Source organism: Amphibalanus amphitrite, unplaced genomic scaffold, assembly GCF_019059575.1.
Source record: "Amphibalanus amphitrite isolate SeventyFive unplaced genomic scaffold, NRLGWU_Aamphi_draft 000182F_arrow, whole genome shotgun sequence".
Taxonomy (NCBI): Eukaryota; Metazoa; Arthropoda; class Thecostraca; order Balanomorpha; family Balanidae; genus Amphibalanus; species Amphibalanus amphitrite.
Window position 1 is genome coordinate 255,750 of NW_024881677.1, and position 20,770 is coordinate 276,519.

A 20,770-nucleotide genomic window follows, 5' to 3' on the forward strand; every position below is an offset into this window, starting at 1 on the left:
CCACAATGGCGACCTGTCACATGGCCAGTCGACTGCCGGCGGTCAGACAGAACTGAGTCAACTCATTAACGACACACAATACGGGAGGTGTACTGATCAAACAGACTGGCGAATACGCCGCCGGGTCGGAGCGCGCACGGGAAGCGACCGCACGCCGGCACGGAAACGGCGGCCTTCCGTCGTACCCGACACGGTGTCTGGTGTGGTCGGAAATTGGTACAACATCGACGGAAACGGGCCGATCGTGCGGCGGGGAGCGGTGAGCGGCCCACCGGCGCGCCGAGCCGACGATAGCGCCGGCGGCCGCCGAGGAGCCTACCTGGTCGGTATCGACCCAGCAGCACACGGCGCGTCCGCTCGGCGCCAGCCGGGGCCGGCACCGGACTCAGACGAGTCGCGTGTCACCGTCGACCTGACCCCGACCGGCGGCGACGGGTCCCGTGTCACCCAGGTGAGCTGACCCGGCGCCGGGGCCGGGCGGCGTCAGGTCGCCGGCTAATGGGTGGCCGGGTTCACTGAGGTGCGCTACCAGAGAACCAGAGAGGTGTCAGCCGAGACGCCAGCTGAGCTGTCATCCTCCCCGTCTCGCCTATCGTCTCGTCTCGTGTCGCGGGGTAGTCTCCATCCCCGCAGCACCACGCGTCCTCAGCCGTTACCACCCCGTCAGCGCGCCGGCCAGCTCAAAGAGGCGGATCAACTGACACGCATCGTCTTCCACCTTTGAGAGGAGACGGACCAGATCCGCGCCGGATAAAGACCGGCTGAGCCAACACCGCGGCCGTCTTTCACACCGGCCGACCCGGTCTGATCCCATCGGGGAGCGGCCGGATCGGACGCTCGTTCATCACGCACTGGCGGCGGCCCAGCCGGCAGCCCGCCGCACGCAACGAAAAATCCACGGAAAAAGTCGGCTGCAGCGTATGACATGCAACTATGGGGACCTCCTTCTCTGCGGTGCACGGCTTGCAGGGGACAGGGGGAGGACAGAGATGGGCCGGGTGTCATTATAAGGCCATCAGGCGGACGGACGGGGGCGGGCCGCGTCCGTTGTGCCGCTGACGCCTGATGGTGACAGACTCCGAGACGTGACTTGGCGCCGTCTCGTCCCGGCCGCCCAGACACGTCTCTGGGGCTGCGGCAGGTCACAGCGGTCACAGGGGTCACAGATGGCCCGGTGAGGGCATACGGCGTGCTGTTGCGTTCCGCTGAATCCCGCAGGACGCATCAAAGTCAACTTGATATGTCAACAGCTGCACCAATCGAGGGCGAGCTATCCCCAGTGGGAGCAGGCATGACGCACTGCCTCCCACCAGAACCTTGTTTGACCCAGCAGCACACGGGTCTGGGTCAGATCAAACACTCGGATCAAATAAATCTCGTCACGATAAATCACACCACCCAGACATCACCTATGTGGTTCGACAGCCCTGCAGCAATGCACGGTGCTCGGAGTAACTATCATTTCGTCGTCGGGCTGTCGGCGGGTCGATGCGGCCCGCTGCAGAGCGCGCGACGAGGTCGACCTCGCGCCCGTCGCCGTCGCCGACACTGGCGGCGCCGTGCGCATCGATTGCCGTCGAATCAGTTGGTCGTCGACGTCAGCGTTACGCTGCAGGTTATTGCTGCCGCCAGGTCGGCCGAAATAAACGGCACTAACTGACGGCCGTGCGCAACGAACCGTTTTAGTTCCCAACATTGATGAGAAAGAAAAACGTCAACTTTGACAATAAATCGTCCAAGAATTTCGCAATAGTTCCGGTTACAACTTTGTTGAAGTCTCGGCAGACGCACGGCTCCGCCCGGAGAGTTTGAATTCGGTCTGGCAGACGGACGCAGACGGCTCCAGTCCTGATTGACGTCAATCTGTCGGCTGCGAACAAGTTCCTCTGTTGGTTGAGCGGCCGAAGTGAGCGAATCTGTCCGACTTTATCTGGGCTCAGCAAACGCTGAGCGGCTCTAGCGAGGCCCACTAAAAACTCTGACAACTTGAATGGAGCCAACCGACCTCTGGCCATCGAGACCGAACGGATGGGCTCCGGTCTCGGGCCTTGAACGGGCACGTCGTAGCTGGATACGTTATGGGACGTATTTGAAGGACCCATCTGAAGGTTGCGTCACGGATGAAAGCAGTGTTACGGCTGAAAATAGCGCCGTGCGTCACGCAGGGCGATCGGCGATCGTCCGCTCGTTCCCAGGAGCGGCTCCATTTCCTCTGATCTCCCACGGTCCGACCACACGCGCTGATGACCGACTCCAAACAGAGCGCTGAGCGGCGAGCAGCGCCGCACAGCCGTGCGCTGCGGCGAGAACAGACGCACGGCGGCGTGGACTGACGCGGCGCGGCCGGTGTGCCTCTGGTTTTAACAGCTGCGCGCCGTGCTCTGGACTCGCTCCAGGTCGCATGTGGTCAGCGCCGTCCGCCGGTCCGGCGCCATTCCTCGTCGACGCCGCGCCATCCCTCGCCGTCGTCTCCGACGCGGCCCGACCTGGCACGACGGTATCGCAGGATCGCGGTGCGTCGCTCGGGCGACAGTGCACCTTTGTTCTGCGCGTCGCGGTGCGCTCCTGCCTGGCCTTCCTCCACTCCGGCGAGGGGCGGTGACGGCCGGCGCGGCTGGTCGACAGTTACGGCGCGTCACCGGCGCCGCGACGTTATCGACGCGGCCGTAACCCGTCAGAGAGCCGTCGCCCGGTTTAATGTCCGCTCATTATCAGCCAGTGCGTCCGGGCGGGTCGCGCGCCTGCGCCGCAGCGGCCGGGGTGGGCTGTTGACGGGGCAGTGAACCGCCGACCGACAGCGATGAACACGCCCCAATCGACGGCCGACGTTCGGACAGCTGCGAATAGCACGTCGAGCCGATGACAAATGATCGCAGTCCGCTCACCTTCCGTGCTTTCACAGCGGCGTCTCTGTAAGACGGCACGCGCGGCCGGCGACAGCGGGGGCGGGCGCCGAGGGCCTTTCACCAGCGGCGTTCCCTGGGTGTCACCCGTGACGAAGTGACGCACCGAGAGGCGCGCTCGGCGGCCGCCGTCCCTCCGCGCCGGCCCGGCCGCCGCTGAGGGACGTTTATTGCCCGGCTGGTGGACAGATGGGAGGCGCCGCGGCCGCCCGATGCCCTCCGATGACCTGCGGCCGACGGACGGGGGCCGCCCTGCCGGCCGGTCCGCCGTGCAGCGCCGCGCCCTCAGATTACATCGGCGCCCGTGTACGGGTCGACTCATTGTCGCCGGTCGTTCCCGGCGAGCGAGTGCGGCGCGCCTGTCTCCGCCGGCCGTAACGCGATCGCCTGTGTAAATTAGATTGTCACGTGCAGTGCGCGGCGCGCCTGTCCGGTCAGGGTTTATTAGCTCGGTCGTCACATGTCGCGCGCGAGGTGAGATGGTGGTCAGAAGATCCTGAGGGCCCGCTGACCACATAGATCCTCTGCACAAACTGCAGAGACAGCTCAGCCAGTCCGAGCGGGTGAGCCCGCAGTCACACCGGAACGCTCATGAGCCGCTGTTTAAGATAAGCGCAGGCAAGCGTAGACTAACATCGTGCAGCTGGCATATCTTATTACAGCGACAGCGTGCAGTCAGCCGGCGGCCCGTTCCCGTTAGTTCCGTGAAGCGGCCCCCAGTTGGCCTTCGGCCGTCCCGTCCCTCCCGTGAGCCGACCAGCCGTGATCTCAGTCGCGGCCGCGGCTTCGGGGCTACATGTGGCGCACCCCGACCGCCGGCGGCTGACGTGCAGCGCCCGGCACGCGGCCAGCGCCGGTCAGCGTGCTCCGGAAGCGTCCACATGAGCCTGTATCAGAGGCGACGAGCTGTGAGTGCACTGATGCACGCATCCGTCCCGCCCCGCCCGCCGCCCTCCCGGCGCCCGCAGCCAGCTCACATCCTCAATCTGAAGTCGTTGCGGCGAGCCAGAGATGATTCAACGTGTTTGGACTGGTCGTTAATGAATCCCAGATCTAATCTGGGATCGTACAAATCTAACATGCTCATGATCACATCATCTCTTGACCCGAATGGTCGCTGTTTCATGAGTTGGCCAACTTCCCGAGCCTCCGCTTGACAGACCCTAAAACCCACTCGGTCTTCTAGTTTGGCAACTGCTCCACATTTTCGCTGAGCTCGCTGGCATCGACAACAGTGGGCCCTTTGTTTTAAGTGACTTGGGCCGGAACGGTACTTTTTAGTCCGGGCCAGGTCTCTGGCCGGTTTGGTTTCGGGCTGCGCCCTTTGAGATTCCACTGGAGTGGGTGCGGCGGTGGGTGACCCCCGGGTGCCCGCGTGCCCCGCGGCCATCGCGGAGGCCTGCCCAGTTATGTCGGCCCGTTTGACTAATGGTGGTAGAATGACGGACTCGCATGTCGTCCGGCGCGGCGGCCGGTGAGCGGGCTGGCCGTGCCAGTCTCCGCGGGCGCAGCAGAGGTCGCCGGTCCGCCGTGCCGCCCCGGTCACCCCCTGACGAGGTCAGAGGCTGTCGTGACGCTGCACGGTCACCCAGATTCCGCCGCAGGACACAGTAGGGGGTCGGCGAAAGGTCGAATGCACTAGCTTCGTGCTGGTGGAGATACAGTACATACAGCACGTGCGATTTCAGTCTCGTGAAAGGTCAGATATTTGGGATAGCTGTCGTGGCACTCCACCCATTTGACATTAGGCAGTCCAACACGAGCGCTGAAGAGACTGCAGCGTTCGGGCCACTCACTCAACGAGCTCCCTCATAGCCAGAACATATCGCCCCGTTCTGCCTTAGAGCGCCGTCGGTGGCGGGCCGGCACGAGCCGTAATGCGGCCGTCGGTCTGCCATGATTGCTGTGGTGCTGCCGTGCGCCGGCTGCAGAGAGCCGTCATTGTGGACTTGGAGCGGCCGAGCGGCGAGCTGCACCGCCGCCCGGCTGAGTTTCACATTAGAGCCGCCAGCATGCAACTCACGTCCCTTTGTGGACTGATTATAGGTGCCGTAATGGCGGCGCACTGCCATCGGCCGCCGTCGTCGTGTGCCGCACGCATTCCTCCGCCGACAGTGGGGAGGGACACGGGGTGGGGTGGGGTCTGTCCAGGGCCGCGCGGGGACAGACATGACCGGCCGGCCGCGCGGCGACTGGGCGAGTCCAAACAGTGTGGACATGTCTTCCCATACGGTCACCGATTGGCCGGTGTCAACAGGAGGCCCTGAGCTGGCCAGTTCCGTGTGCTCTGGCGGGGCCACGGGGAGAGTCACGGCGCCAGGGGAGAGTCATGGCGCCGCGGCGGCCTTGTCACCGCGCGCGAGCGACGCATGCCGATGGGGCTCGACTGCTGTATGATGCTGCATCATTTCCGATGCATGAGGATCCGGAGTTTAACCCGCGCGGGGCTGGGGGGGGGGGGTAAATTTTACCCCCCCCTCGCGAATTTTTGCGATATCTCAAAAACGGCGGCGCGCAGCGCCGCCAAATTTTCAGTACCTTTTCTTACATCAATTTGACACCTTCCCTGAAAATTTGAGCGAAATCCGTCGGAAAATTTTTGAGAAATTGACGTTTTAGTGACGTCATGTTCGCCATTTTCGCCTCAAAAACGGCAAAAGTTCAAACGCCGCTAACATCTTCATTTTTAAAGGAATCAAGACGTAACAAAAAAGGTTATACGTAATTTTACTTTGTCTATCAAATGGTTATCTCGGTTTTTGAAAATTTTGGATTTTGGCCTAATTTTTTTCAAAAAACTGATTTTTTTGGGAAAATCATTGTAAAATCCAAAATTTTGAGTCTATCGAAAAAACCGGAATATATGTCAGAGAAGTGGTCTATGTGCACCTACATACCAAATTTTAGAAGAATCGGTTCAAAAATGTGGGAGTTATTCAAAATTTTATGACGTCACAACACACAAAATTTTTGAAAAATGACTTTTTTGGAAGTTCTAGACCTCGTACGGAAACAAAAATAGCACCATTCAATTCGCCGTGAAAAACTGCATCAGATAGACACCTTTTTAGGCCTTAACAACCAACTTCAAAATTTGACCTCACTTGACCTGACCTTGACCTGACCTCGACCTGAAATTCATCCAGAGGTGGTCCATATCACTTATTGAGTGTGCCTATTGAATTCTATGAGTAAAATGACCCATAAAACATGTGTCGCACATGCCCTTTTCTATATTTTGTTTTTTGGTGACCTGACCTGACCTGACCTGACCTTGACCTTGACCTCTGAATGATATTGTATGCAACTAATATTGTCTTGGTAGCCTAAGAACACGTTTTGGGCGATCAGTCTCAGTCCATGACTCCATTCTTCGGCAACTACGGTGCAAGGCCGATACTGTAGAAACTTGCAATTTGTACCCTTGACCTGACCTTGACCTTGACCTCAAACTTTAAATTAAGTACATGTTTTTAGTAGTTCGTGATGAGAGCTTTCGATTGGCGTTTGAATTTTCCAAATCGGACCATTAGTTCGGGAGATAACAGGGGGGGGGGGGTAAAATTTACCCCCCCCCCCAGCCCCGCGCGTTCGGCTGGAGACCCCAGCCCCGCGCGGGTTAAGCATGGGTTTGGTGATGTGCCCGGTGGCGGTGACATGCATATTTGGGGTGGTCTGAGTGAAATGACTCAGTTTGCGATCGTTTTGGGTATCAACTGCAATCGTTATCAACTTGCGGGTATCCACTGTGACAGGTATCGTCGCTATGGGCATAAGCTGTGAACGATATCAACGATCTGGCTATCAAGTGTGACGGGTATCAACGTGCTGGGTATCGATTGTGACAGTTGGCAGCGTTTTGGGTACCAGCGCTCTGGGTATCAACTGTGCCGGCTGACAGGCGGGCCGAGGTGACAGCCGACAGGCCGGGCGGTCAGGTCAGCGTGCGTCTGTCATGGTGACAGCTGACTGACGGGTGACGGTCAGAGAGCGGGCTGACACAGCGCGGTGACACGACACGGCGCAGTTTTATCGATCGCAGCGAAATATGGCGAGGCTGAACGTAGCAGTTTTTGAAGGGCTGTTTATGTGGCTGAGAAGGAGCAGAGCGCAGCCCAAAGCGGCTCTCGATGATCTCAACGGACGAAATGAAAACTCTATGTTGACTGTCGATTGTTTGAGGCTCGTATGATGACATTAATCAACTTTTACCAGAAATTTGAATGAAATAAAAATGATTCTATGAAGTCCATTCACGTGCATTTAGCTCTCACAAAGCTGGAAACAAGCGTCAGCTATATTTTAACATCAAGACTGTCATGGCTCTTGACAGCTTGCTTGTCACAGAAGACATCTGCAACAAGTAACTCAACTGTCAATTTGTCATGCCCTAAAATAGTGTTTCTGGGAGAGTTCGATGCAAAGTTTGCAGGCCCAAGTTGCACGGTGCCTCTCTGGTCTCGGTCGGTCACCCGGGGCTCCTTATGTTCCAAGAACAGGTGCACGTTGTTAGTAGTTTAGACAGGGACAGATCCGCCTCCTGGAAGCGTCACCCGAGCAGAAGCGACGTGAGATCCCCGGCAGCGGCCGGCGCCACATCCTGCTGATATTGGCATTGACCGACTCAGCTAAATCGACATAAAATTTGCGTCCCTGCTCTCGAGTTCCGGGATGTCGGAGGCTGACGGATTAGTATGACCGGTGCATCAACTTCTTCTGAGAGGCTAGTTAATTCCATAATTTAATTCAAACAAGTTTCATAGACATGCATTGTAGGCGTGTCGGCTGACAGATGTGAAGATCCTGCTTGTCATAGCCATGCTAAAATATGGACTTACACGGCTGTGGCGAGAGAACAATGTTACACGCCTATGCGCCGCTCATAATCGCACGCTGATCTTACAACGACATTCCTGAAGAGCTAGCGCCTTATAATGACATGGTTAGCTGTTCGAGAGCAATGGTATTCAGAAAAGACTGAAAGCTTCTTCATGCTTCAAACAATTCAATCATTTTAAAAGCCAACAGCATTTTAGGTCAAATCAATACCGTGCGATCATAGAGCCAAATTCAGCACTCATAAATGAAAATTTATGCCACTTGAACATCGTGGCTCCCAAAAACGATGGACCAGTCCATTGCCGGATGTTTTGACTCACGAACGGCCAAGTCCGTCCGCTTGGGACCGACCTAACCAGCATTCATACACAACGCCAAATAAGAACAGTCATTATAGACACGAATAAATGTGTCTTCGATTTCCATTTAGGATGATTAATGAGTTACAAGTCCGACAGAAAGAAACCGTTGTCATGGTGTACGAAAGACAAGGAGGTCAGCACACGAAAACACCTGATAGATGAGCATTAGATTTCGCATTTTTTGCATACCTACAAGGATGTTTATTGTTACAAAGGGAAAAAAGGTGTACCACGCCCAATAACAGGCACAGTCTTGCGGTTAGAGTGAACGAACATGAATTTATGACATCTTATTTTTGCAAAGTTGATGCAATACGGCGATGAAGTTAAGTGCTCCGAGTCTGCCTTATGTGCACGCATGCTTGATGTAATTAGTCGTATTATTACGGATCAAGTTACTACGTTATTGTGATGACTATGAGTGATGAATTTCTTTTGAGAAAAAAAGCAAGAATATTATGCTCAGTGCTCACTGCTCACTAAATCGACGTCAGCTCGACAGTTACAATTATACCTACATTTAAAGGGACCCTCCCACCTTAACATTAGTTTTGAGTTGAGATAGCCAAATTGGTGGCCATGGCCTGCAAATACCGGTTTGGGCACTCACAACATCGAGAAATGCTTTAATTCGAAGATATGGAATTTCAAACTTGCAGTTTTCGGATTCTAAGGGCTAATGCATTGGTATGCCCCCTTAGAATTTGTGACGTCAGCGGAGATCTAACGATTTTTAAATCTTAGACTAAAACCATCGTTAACACGTGGTGGTATACGCTGCTTTGCGCGCAACGTCTGCCGCACTTTAAAGGCTGCCAAATTATTGCTTCCAAATAAAGTCGCTAGTAACAGGGAGATCCCAAAAAGTAAACAAAAGTAAAAGCCTAATATCTTGAAAACCAGTGAATATTTTTCGGTGAAGTTTGGTAGATATTCGTTTTCGCTCTTTCTGAACCAAGGGACATCACTTTCATGCCAATTCATTAACTTTTTTGAAGGTGGGAGGGTCCCTTTAAAAGGCTGCCCGTTCTTGCTTGCACACGACCGACCCTGTAGGCCGTGCAATATGCTTTCCATACTACGGAAGTAGGTTTCAAAAACGTACCGTGCGGGTTTTTCCCAAAATGGTTGTGCCAGCAATAAGCTGTCATTACTTGTGTTTCACAAAGCAGCGAACACCTTATTCATATGCATATCACCTATGAACAACACCAAAAACGTTAGGGCATCGCCCTTGTATTTCTCATGCGATGGCATGCATGCATATGCAGAACCTTACTCGATCTATCCATGCAAAGTAAATAGCTCAGATAGAAAATATCTTCGGTTGCATCTATAACCGCAAGTGTGTAAAAATGAACAATGGTAGGCGTTGGCCTTATGACATGTAAGGCAAGCAGTTTCCTGTGAAAGGACTACATGATGAATATGAAATGTTATATGCAAAAATGTGGTAATGCTCCGATGAACAAGGCAGCTGTATTTCCACATGTGAATGAGCAGCACCTGGTTATGAGGGTCATGCAGCCAGTGCCAGGTGTTCTTAGTTCATATGAACGTGCATCCTGCATGCATCCTGCTGTCAAGGATGCATCCGTGGCGGCCTCGATGATACAAACTGAATGAATATGTTAACCTACAAACAAATTATGTTGCTTTAGTTATTGCCGGTTGCTCGACCATTTGGGATAGGTATGAACATGGAAGCAGTCAAATAGTAGGAAACGCAGTTTCCCTTCAGAAGAATGAGGGAGGTGGTTGCTTCTCCAGATATGTTATAAATTATCTCCGCGCTCACAAGAGGTTACTATGGTGAAATTTTGGGTCGTTAGCTGTGGCATCATATGCATGACAATGAAATGTAAATCCTGCATTAATATAACGCAACCCTCACCACAGCTGAATATGAAATGTAAATCATTTCGCATTATAGCCTAACGCAATTTTTACAACCGTGTCAGACTACCACTTCAGAGGCGAGCCTGTGCGTTATTACGGTTATGTTACGCCGTACTAGCATATGCAACCGGACTGTTACTTATCATAAAACCGTGCACACTCTGATATTTCACCGCTCTTATCACCAACGCCGAGGGGACCAAGTCCGCTTTTTAAGTCTCGATTCACATTTCCCCTATTACGGTTAGGCTGAGCAGTGAGCACAACAGTCTGCACACACCATAGTAGGTACACCTTCTTGCACACAACACTCAACAGGGTGAAATTATGTTTATGGCAACGATTTGGTACTCACCGTTTACGAGTCCGAGAAGACAGAGTGCGAGGATGGCCTCCAGCCGGCCCCCTCCGGCCATCTCTCCCGCCAACACCACCTCTCTCTCCGTCAGTCCGTCTCTCGTCTATCGTCAACTCGTCACCGGCAGGCTCACATACTCATCCCGGGCCGAGAGATTCCGTGCGTCTCTGCCGACGGACCCGCGCCGCACTCCCCACACCCGCTCCGGCGGTACTGGCTGGTGTAGCTCGCAGCAGCGGCGGCGGCGGCGGCGGGCGAGGGCTGCCTCCTCCGACCGTCCAGGGGGCGCCACCGTCCGGCTGGGGGCCGGGGGGACGGCAGGGACTGCGGTCTGACCGATATGACCCCACGATGTCCCGAGCCGATACGAGCCAGGCAGCGGGAGCGGTGGATATCTACCTACAGCATCAATATCGGTAAACAACGAGCGACTAGGAGCGGCTCATACGTTATGCAAAGTGTAAACAGCAGTGCCGTCTGCACGGGCGCGTACAAGCATTGGCTCGCGAAGGGCCAGGTCACGAGCTCAGCGGTAACAGGACCCGACAGTATCGGGGATTGATAGCTCATGGAGTGCATTGGTGATTCCGTGCGGCGAACGGGTGGTGGGCGCTCATTGTCATACCGTAGACCCGACGTTTGATTCATATTTGTGCCTGTTAGATGTATATTCCGGAATATCTGACTGCAAATCATAGCCCGTTACCGGTGCAGGCTTCTGAAGCAATTTATAATCCCGCTCATCTAGGTCCATGAAACTGACGCCAAGGCATGCCTCGCCACCCCGGCCTCAGCCCAAGGCCGCCATGAATCATTTAATCCCAGCATCGGCGCCGCCCCCGACGGCCGGCTAAAATCTCTGGCCGCCCCCAGTGAGCAGCTGTCGTCGATAGATAGGCCATCGACGGCCATCGCTGCCGATGAACGGCCGGTATCGTGTGTTGCCAGATCTGCCGAATGGCCACTCGGAGCTATTCATTCTCGACTGTCGAATAACAAACGATATCGGCGGGTGCGCATCGTAAGCCGTTCATCTTTCGCGCTGGTGCCAATCACAACGGCACAGTCAGAGAGCCGGGGGCAGACTCGGCGAGCCAGCTATGACCTCCACGCTATAAACGCGGTCAGAACACGGTGGATTCGAGACGAGTCCAGCGGTCGAGTGACGCTGTCTGTCTCTCTAAAACGTCTGACTACGGTTCGTTTAACTTGGAGCCCACTGTGCTGTCCCAGTGACTCGCCGTTGCAGTCCCATACCCACAGTACACTGACCTCATCTTTCAGTCTCATGTTTGGCGAGTGTGGTTCTCCCAGCTCCCACCCTCATACGGCACCCACCGACCCGCACCGGTGGATGAGCCTTCCCACCCACACCGACCAGCAACCGCAATCGTTGGACTCACCGACTCCGGCCCCGTCCAACACTAAACTCCCGGCCCGGCCCGGCCCGGTCCGCCACTATCCCACTCCGCGAGTGGTGCAGAACGAATGCGAAATCACATAGCGCCTGGGCGATCTTGCCGCTCCCACGGTTTGGACGGCTGAAAACCGCACAACCGGCCGGCTCCGCCCGCAAACACCGCACCATTATGCCTGTACCTATACAGCGAGACGGCCGACGTCGGGCGGGAGCGGTGGCGGCGGCGGCGGCGGCGGAGGCGGCAGGATTCGGGCGTCGCGTGTCAGGAGGCTCTATTCCACCAGGCCGCCCGCCAGCTGACGCGGTACTCTACTCCTCAAACACAAAAACACATACGGCATATTAAAAAGGCATCATACTTACGTCTACCCGACCGTAAACAACAGCCTACTGAAGGTTCTTCTAGGGCTGTCGCCGCCGGACTGACACGTATACGCACGTGTGTGTGTGTGTGCTGTGCGCGCGGGGTTCTCTGTGCACAACTCGCCCACATACCTGGCTGGCAGTCGGCGGGGGCGGCCGAACCACGTTTCGGGGCCATTTGGGGTAAAAACGTGGCCGTGCAGGCCTGTGGAGCGTGACGGGACGGCGAGTGAGACGGCGGCGTGTCCGGCGGCCACCTGCCGCTGTGTCCGCGGGACACGATCGGACTGGCCGGACACAGGGCTGAGGTGTTGTGAAATTGTGAAGATCGTGAGGAAAGAAGACAGCACGCACGATGAAAGATGGGTTCAAATGTCAAAATTGAGTAAAAATCTTTGACGAGTACAGTGAACGCTAGCAATTTTATTAACATCGGTATCGCTTCCCAGCGAACAATTCTGATTGGGGCCCAATTGGGCTGAAGCCGGACCAGCCCGAATACGGTACTTGGGCTAGCCCCGGTCCAGACTGGGATCTTGCTTGGTTTTTGACACACCTAGCCCAACGCAATTCCGAGTTTTGCCCAGTCGGGCCCCACTACGACATGCCCGAGCCAAGTCCGGGTTATGGGATTCAAGTTGGGCTGAGCCCACGTCCTCCCATTGGTTTAACTATTGCGCTAACCTGTGGCCCCACGTGGGCTTGCCCGAGTACGCAGCAGCGCTGCCGGTCGGACCCCGGGTGGGCAAGCCCAAGTCATTTCCGGGTTACGGGGACCTCGCATGGGCAAAGCCCGAGTTATGCCATCGGCTGAACTAGTGCGCTAACCTGTGGCCCCATGTGGGCTAGTCCTGTTTATAACTCGGGCAAGCCCAGGCCAAAGCCGGTTGGGTCCCGATCCATTATTTCCACCTGCCATGGGCGGATGCAGTGTTCGTGTGATCATACCTCCCGAGTCGCTTAGGCCATAAAATGATCAGAGAAAATTTGGAATCGATTGGTGTTCGTTCCGTGTTGATCGAATACCGCGACAAACTTGTTATTTTGTGCAACATACTACATAGGTACGACTGAAGAAGCAATGAAATATAATTAATGGTAATAAGTGCTTTGGAGTGGTATGGTAGTTGAACCACTCCGTTGCTTTCATTACTAAGTCTATTACTTATGATCTTAATTACTCATTCGTCCTTCCTACGTTCCTACGAAGTCCTACCTATACCATCGCTGAATCGCACCTAGTACCTACCTTTCCTGTTATTGTCATTGTTAGGATGCTTTTCGTGCGGCCTACCTACTTTGTTTCGATAACGCGTGTCGATATCTGAGAGCCGGCGGCTGCTTATAATGGAACATTCTGTACGGTGTTTCGCTTGCGAGTTTTACTGAGTTTTACGGCGGTGCGATCGCTGGGGCTTGATGCTGACTGAAAAGAGTAAATACAAATGACTGTGTCAGATCATTTAGCTATCCTCCCACATTCACCATTGAAATTGTGGCTTTACCGCCCTTCTTATTAAAGTTATTCAACTTAATTTGGGTTCATATATTTAGAGGCGACACGCACATCCTCTGTCGGTCGCCGGCACATCCTCTGGCTGCCACCCGCACGGCAGGTGGCAGCACCCGCCCGCGTTCCAAGGCACCATCGCTGATGCGGGGGGTTCGCCCAGTGCCCATGCAATATCCGGGCTCAGCCCGTGTAAGGGATCCTACTTGGGCATGCCCGAATTCAGCCCGAGTTATAGTCCGGATTGAGTTGTGGCATGCCCAGATGCTGTCCGACTTGGGCCCAAGTTTCGGATTCTACATGGGCCTGCCCAAACTCTGCCCGAGTCGCGTATTTAGCTTGGGCTCAGCCCAACCCAAATCACACTCTAAAGAAACAAAGGTTGGGCCAACTCGGGCTTAGCCCAAGTGAAATCCCCCCAGCCCAACCTCAGCCCAAGTTAATTATTGGCTGGGTTACTCTGTGCTTATCTAACATATGCCTATATATATTTGTTGAATTTCTTGTTTAGATATCTGAGAATAAGTAATTCATCAGGCAATGTAAAATTTAACGCAAATTATCAGAATTTCATCCTTCACCTTCCAGGCGGTGGGGGGGGTATTTTTTGCCCCCTCCCCTTAGTTTTTTTTTCGACATATCTCGAGAACCGCTGCGCCGATCGTCACCAAACTTTCAGTACCCTCCCGTGAATAGCTATTGCACATTGTGACCAAATTTGTTTTCCAAAGGTTATGATAGGTTGGACGCTAATGACGTCAGAGTGACGTCATTTCTGCCATTTTCGACCCAAAAAAAGGTTTCGCGAGAAGAGCTGTCAGGCCTACAGCTTTAGAGATACATAAAAATATTTCAACATAAAAGGTGTAAAATTTAGAGGGCTACAAAACTGCTATCTCAGATTTTTGAAATTTTAGGATTTTGACCCCCAAAAATTAAAAAAATAGATTTTTTGAATATAATAGCCGAAAAATAAAAAATGAATTTTGAAAAAGCCGGAAGATATGTGATAGTCCTTACCGCCTTCTATCTACATACCAAGTTTGAGATCAATACCTCTTTTTTGGCCAAGTTATAGCGAAAAAACTTCAAAATTGATGACGTCGAATTTTCAAACTTAATTTTTAGCAATTCTAGACCTCGTAGCGCAAAACAAAGACCACCATTAGACTCCCCGTGACGAGCTTCATCGAACAAATACCCATTTTATGCAAAAATATCAACTTTGAAATTTGACCATTTTGACCTGACCTTGACCTGACCTCCACCAGAAAGTGACCTATACCGTACCTGATGGTCTTATAACCAACACCATTGAGTTCGAAATGAAAAACTGGCCATAAAACATGCATCGCACAACCTTAGTAAAGTTGGGTTCATGTGGTGACCCTTGGTGACCTTTGGTGAGTTGACCTGACCTGTGACCTGACTTGGCATGACCAGTGACCTCTGATAGCAACATATGTACTAGACAACTGACGCCCTATCGCTGATTTTCGACAAAATGCGTTTTACTCGGTGTTATAGCGCTTTCCCTAGAAGCCCCGTGAACGGTGAAACATTTTATCTTTGACCTGACCTGTGACGTCATCGGCGACACCGAGGTCAATAAAATTTGGTTTCTAATAACAAATTTGACAGGGCTATCGAACGCCGGTTGAATTTTCCGGATCCGTCCAGTAGTTTCGGAGATACGGGGGGGGGCAAAAAATGCCCCCCCCCCCCCCCCCCACCGCGCGGAAGGTGGCCGGAAGGCCCACCGCCGCCTGCCGGGTTAATAAATAAAAGCCATTTGTCGAGATAAAAGATGACATGATTACCTATTCATTTCCAAAAAGGCATGTCTCGACGATTTTCAGGATAGTATGAAACATTTTATCAGGCTCCAAACTGGCTCGCATTTGCGTATTCCGGAGCGGCGGCATGCTGTTTTACGGTTCCGGCCGACTGGTCGACCAGCGCGGTGGCAGTGTCCGCCAGGGACGTCCGACCTATACCCTCCGCACCATTTATTGGTTTACCATGGGTCAGAACTGGAGCAGCCTCACTGGAGGGACAAAGACCGCCTTTACGGCTGGCCCCTGGCCCTGCAGTAAACGGAGCGGCGGCGCGGCGGACCTACCGCCTAACGAAGCGGCTGTAAAGTTTATAAACGGACGCGGACCGGGAGCTGGTCAGTCAGCGCCAGCGGCGGAGTGGGGAGGGGGGGGGGGGAGGGGGCAGAGCGTCAGCTGGTCGGCTAGCTGCAGCTTAGGCTGTCTCTTGGACTTTATTTCGTAGGTAGTGGTAATCTCAAAGCTTTCAAACTTATGCGTTGAATATGACATTTCATCCCATACAGCCTCACGTGAGAAATGATAATGTTGTAGAATAATTGTGTACCTATTACCTGCCTGATTGGCATTGCGTAAGACCTGTGATTATGGAGAAAAAAATATTTGACGGTCTTTGATATGATGCTGGTAACAGAAAATAGATTGCGCCGATTCGTGATCGATTGCCATCTTCATCTGCGCTGATGCCGTGTACTTTTTGTGAGTCATTTTTACACACGCATATCTGCAGTTCTTCAAGGAAACAAAAGACCAGATATATATGTCGGTAGTTTTAAAGCTGTCTTATGAACGATTATGTCTTGCAACATATTGCAGTGTGTTATTGGAGCCTTATTTATGGCGCTTCAATAACGTTATGTTCGGCAGTTAAATTTCCACCTTGTGGTTAAACGCTTGAAGAAATGAGACAGCGGAACAGAGATTCGTTCAGCTGAGCGCGCCGCCGTGAGCGGACGCGAGCGCTGCTCACTCCTCCCCGTTACCCCCTTCTGCCTACTCCGTGTGTTAGTGTGAGCGTGAGTGTGGATTTGTGCTACTTGAACAGTCTTTCTACATGGATACGTCGTTTGCAACCTCTTCAAGATCTCGTCGTGGCCAATACCCCTTTCGCCTCAACATGCACCGTGATATCGCCCGGCTCCTGGTTCTGCTCGCCGTAGTGCGGGTACTGACCGTCGTGGCCTGCCCGGCACCAGCGCCGCCACCCAGGACCACTCTTCGAGTTGCCGATCACCATCTCAGGCACCACCTTACCGTAAGAAAACCAGCTTTCCCACGCAATTTTTCTCGGAATTCATCTAACTCTACTTGTGACTCGGCCCCAGCTCTAGCCACCCAACGGCTGCCGGTTTTAAAATCTTCCCGAGCCTCGGGGACGACGGCCCGCAGTCCCGCGCCGCGCGCCGAGCCCCACGGGCGCCAGCTGGCGGCCGTGTCGCCTCACCCTCCCCTCCAGCTGAGAGCCCCGCCGGCCCGAGGGGGTGGAGAGCGGCCGCTCGCGCTGCCCGCGTCCCACGGCGCGCCGCCGGTGGCCCAGGCCCCGCCCATCAGAGGCTCCCTGCGCCACAGGCCGGCCCGCAGCGACGGACGCCGTCCACAACCGCCGCCCACCGGCGGATCGCCCGAGCCTCACGCCCAGCTCCCCACCGCCCTCGCCCCCGCACCCGCTCCAGACGGTCAACCCGCCGCACCAGCTACCGGCGCCCCTAGGTCGGCCCGAGGCGGCGGCCGGCGGCCGCAGCGCCGCGGCGCGCGTGGACGGAGGGGGCGGGGCGGCGGCCGTACCGCGATCGCGCCCACCGCTCATCGTCCCGGCACCGGACTGCTAATCGGAGCCCTCAATGTCCAGAGCCTCAAGCCCAAACTGCTGGAGCTGTCGGACGAACTTAACCGCCAAGATCTCGACGTCATGCTCCTGTCCGAAACTTGGCTACGACCGAGCACACCCAATCGCCTCCTGGTCATCCCTGGCTACTCCATCAGCCGGGTGGACCGACCTGACGGCCGAGGCTTTGGCGGCGTCGCCATCATCACCAAAGCGGACCTTACGCCTGTAGCACTGAAGCCACCAAGCTCGCAGTGCCCGGACAGTCTTCTGGAATCGCAGTGGGCATTGTTGAAATTACCAAAAAATCGCAATCTGATTGTCTGCTCGGTGTACCGACCGCCGCGTTATTCCGCGACCGCACTGCGTGCGGATTTTACAGACTTGGAAACCCAGCTTCAGCGTGTCCTTATCGACCACCCCAACGTCCCGTTTGTTATATGCGGCGATCTGAATTGTGACTTGTTAAAGAGCGCAAGCTCTCCCGCCCGTCAACACATCAGCGAGTTCCTGTCTGACTACTCCCTGGATCAACTCGTGACAACATCAACATTCACTACCGGTTCTCTCTTGGACGTGTGCATTGTACAAAACCGAAAATTTGTGCGTTCTTATAGCGTAGTCCATTGCCATTTCAGCCCACACAAACTCATCCACGTGACCGTCGACGTGCCTAAGCAGCGCCTAAAACCAACTGTCATCCAATCTAGATCACTTAACCAAGCGGACGTTCACTCTATCAACCAAGAGCTGCTGAGTGTCGATTGGCAGGAAGTTTATAACTCGACGTCTGTTGCTGACAAGTGGCAGGTCTTTTTAGACAACTTTCTACCTGTCTTCGACGACCATGCCCCCCTCAAAAATGTGCTGATAAGAAATCCTACAGCGCCCCCTGTATCTGCCGCCACCCGCGACATTATGTCCAGACGTCGCTCCGCGTTACGTCGGCTAGGCCGCGAGTCTCCCGAGTATAAGGCTCTTAACCGCTCCGTCCGTGCCGCCTTACGCCGAGACCGCCGTCACGTCCTCCAAAACGAGATCAGCGAGCGTGGGGTAAACAAAGTCTGGCAAAGCATCAAATCAGTGATCGCCGGAAAGAAAGATGGTCCAAATATTCAGCCCGATCTATCTCCCGACGATCTGAACTCCTTCTTCGTCTCTGTCGGGCCCCGCATTGCCGCCGAACTGAGTACCCAAAACAACGATACTGATCTAAATGTACGTCTACCCCGTGTCGGCGCATGCAGCTTTAGGCCGAGGGCCATCACTCTCGGGGAACTCGGACTCACAGTGTTCAACATGCGAAACTCTGCCGCGCGTGGCACTGACGGTATATGCATCCGCATGTTAAAAGTATGCTTCCAAACTATTGGCGACATCATTTTACACATCATCAACGTCTCAATAACCCGTTCCGACATTCCTGACCCCTGGAAACACTCTATCGTTCAACCGATCTTCAAGTCTGGCAACCCATCTGACCCCAGCAATTTCAGACCGATCTCCCTAGTTCCCGTAATCATGAAAATCATCGAGCGTGTAATCCATCAGCAGCTCTATCACTATCTCACCCATAACCACCTTCTTTCGTCTACCCAACACGGATTCCGCCCCCGACACTCCACTGAGACTGCGCTGCTGTCAGTCACAGATAGCATCCTTGCCGCCACCGATAGGGGTGAGATCTCAATGCTATGCCTCATAGACCTCAGCAAATGTTTTGACGTCATTGACCATGAACTCCTTGTCAAAAAGCTCCAAATCTACGGTATTGAGACCTCCTGGTTTTCCGCTTATCTTCAGGGACACACGCAGAGTGTATCCCTGAAAGACAAAACCGGCCGTAAGATAACCTCTCGACCGCTCCCAAACACCGTAGGAGTTTTCCAGGGTTCGGCTCTGGGTCCCCTCCTCTTCACTATATTCTCCAACGACCTCTCACTATTTGCCGGAGACGCCACCGCTTATCAGTACGCAGACGACACCCAGATATTGGTGAGCGGCCCACGCAACGACATCAGGAGTCTCATCTCGCGCATGGAGGCATCGCTAGAGTCACTTAACGCATGGTTCTGCGCACACGCCCTGAAAGTCAACGCTTCTAAAACTCAACTGATGGTATTCGGTAGCCGACAAAACCTACGTAACCTGCCTCGCTTCAAAATCTCTTTCCGTGACGCTGAGCTCCTGCCGTGCGCGCAGGTGGGAAACCTAGGTGTTGTATTCGACGGCGCACTCACCTGGGAAGCACACGTGGCCGAGCTGAGCCGTCGCTGCACGGGCGTACTGATCGGCCTCTCCCACGCACGACACTGCCTCCCAGACGGTATCCTCAAAACGATCGTGACTGCACTCGTCATCTCGCGCGTCCAGTACTGCCTCACTGTATATGGAAACGGCTCCCAGAAAAACTTCGACCGACTCCAAAAAATTCTAAACTTTGCAGCACGGGTCATATTCGGCCGCCGGAAATTCGATCACGTCTCTGGCCTCCGCGATTCACTCGGATGGATGCCTCCGAAAGCTATGGCCGATGTTAAAACCATGGTAACTGCGCAGAAAATAATAAGCAACGGCGAGCCCGAAGCACTAGCTGCCATCTTCACGAATAACAGTGACGCGCGAGAGAGATCCACACGACAGGACCACCTCTTCCACCTTCCACGCTCGCGGCTCGAGACTGGCAAGCGACGGTTCGCCTACCGGGCCGCGGCGCTACTCAACAGTCTGCCTCCCGGTGTCATCGAACAGCGCCCCGCCCAATTCGCCCGTGCGGCCAAGGCTGCAGTCTGTCCGGCGATGACGACCGCCCGACGATGACCCGTGTCAGGGGAAGGAGGTGCGACATCCGTGTGCGGTGTGCTGTCTTGAATCGTCCGTTTGTATATAGAGAGAGCGAATGTCCAGCGATTGAATTTGTATGCCTGTGTTTCTTGTCCCCGCATGTTTTTGTCTGTGCCCGACTCAGACTCTGGACTGTAATCGCCACGCCCCGCGTGGATTGTCCATGAAGGTAATACAATACAATACAATACAATACAGATAATTATCGTGGAACACTAGCGATCCCTCAGTTTAGCTATAATGATACCTTGATAAACCGGTTCTATGAACTGGAACTCGTCCGTCGGACTATCTTTGAGGTGGCTCGGCTGCGCTACATTCTCACAATTTATCATGTTCCATTCTGGAAACTGACCCGCTGAGTGAAACGGCGCCCTGCTCAAGGGAGGGTCTGCGTCTGGATATGCCGGCACGCGAGAGGAGAGCATCGTAGCACGAGAGAAGAGAGCAGTGTGGCACGCGATCGGCCACTTTGGGCTGCCGTTAACTGGGCGGCTGCTGCCTCTCTGCCCTGCAGTTACGGCCTCATACACGGGGCGGGGCGACCCAGCGCCGATCGGTACATACATGCCGTGGTGTATCGGTGATTGCCGAACGTGATGGAAATGGCTA

At 54.3% G+C, this 20,770-nt stretch overlaps 1 protein-coding gene across 1 annotated transcript in view; it reads right to left on the bottom strand.

The window, feature by feature from the left end:
* LOC122384137 (roundabout homolog 2-like) overlaps positions 1-10,575 on the bottom strand; it is a 44,988-nt gene extending 34,413 nt beyond the window's left edge. The window contains exon 1 of the mRNA XM_043371170.1: positions 10,359-10,575. Coding sequence (XP_043227105.1) covers positions 10,359-10,419 — 61 coding nt within the window. The 5' untranslated portion in view covers positions 10,420-10,575. The remainder of the gene's footprint in view (positions 1-10,358) is intronic.
* Between the last annotated feature and the right edge of the window lie 10,195 nt (positions 10,576-20,770).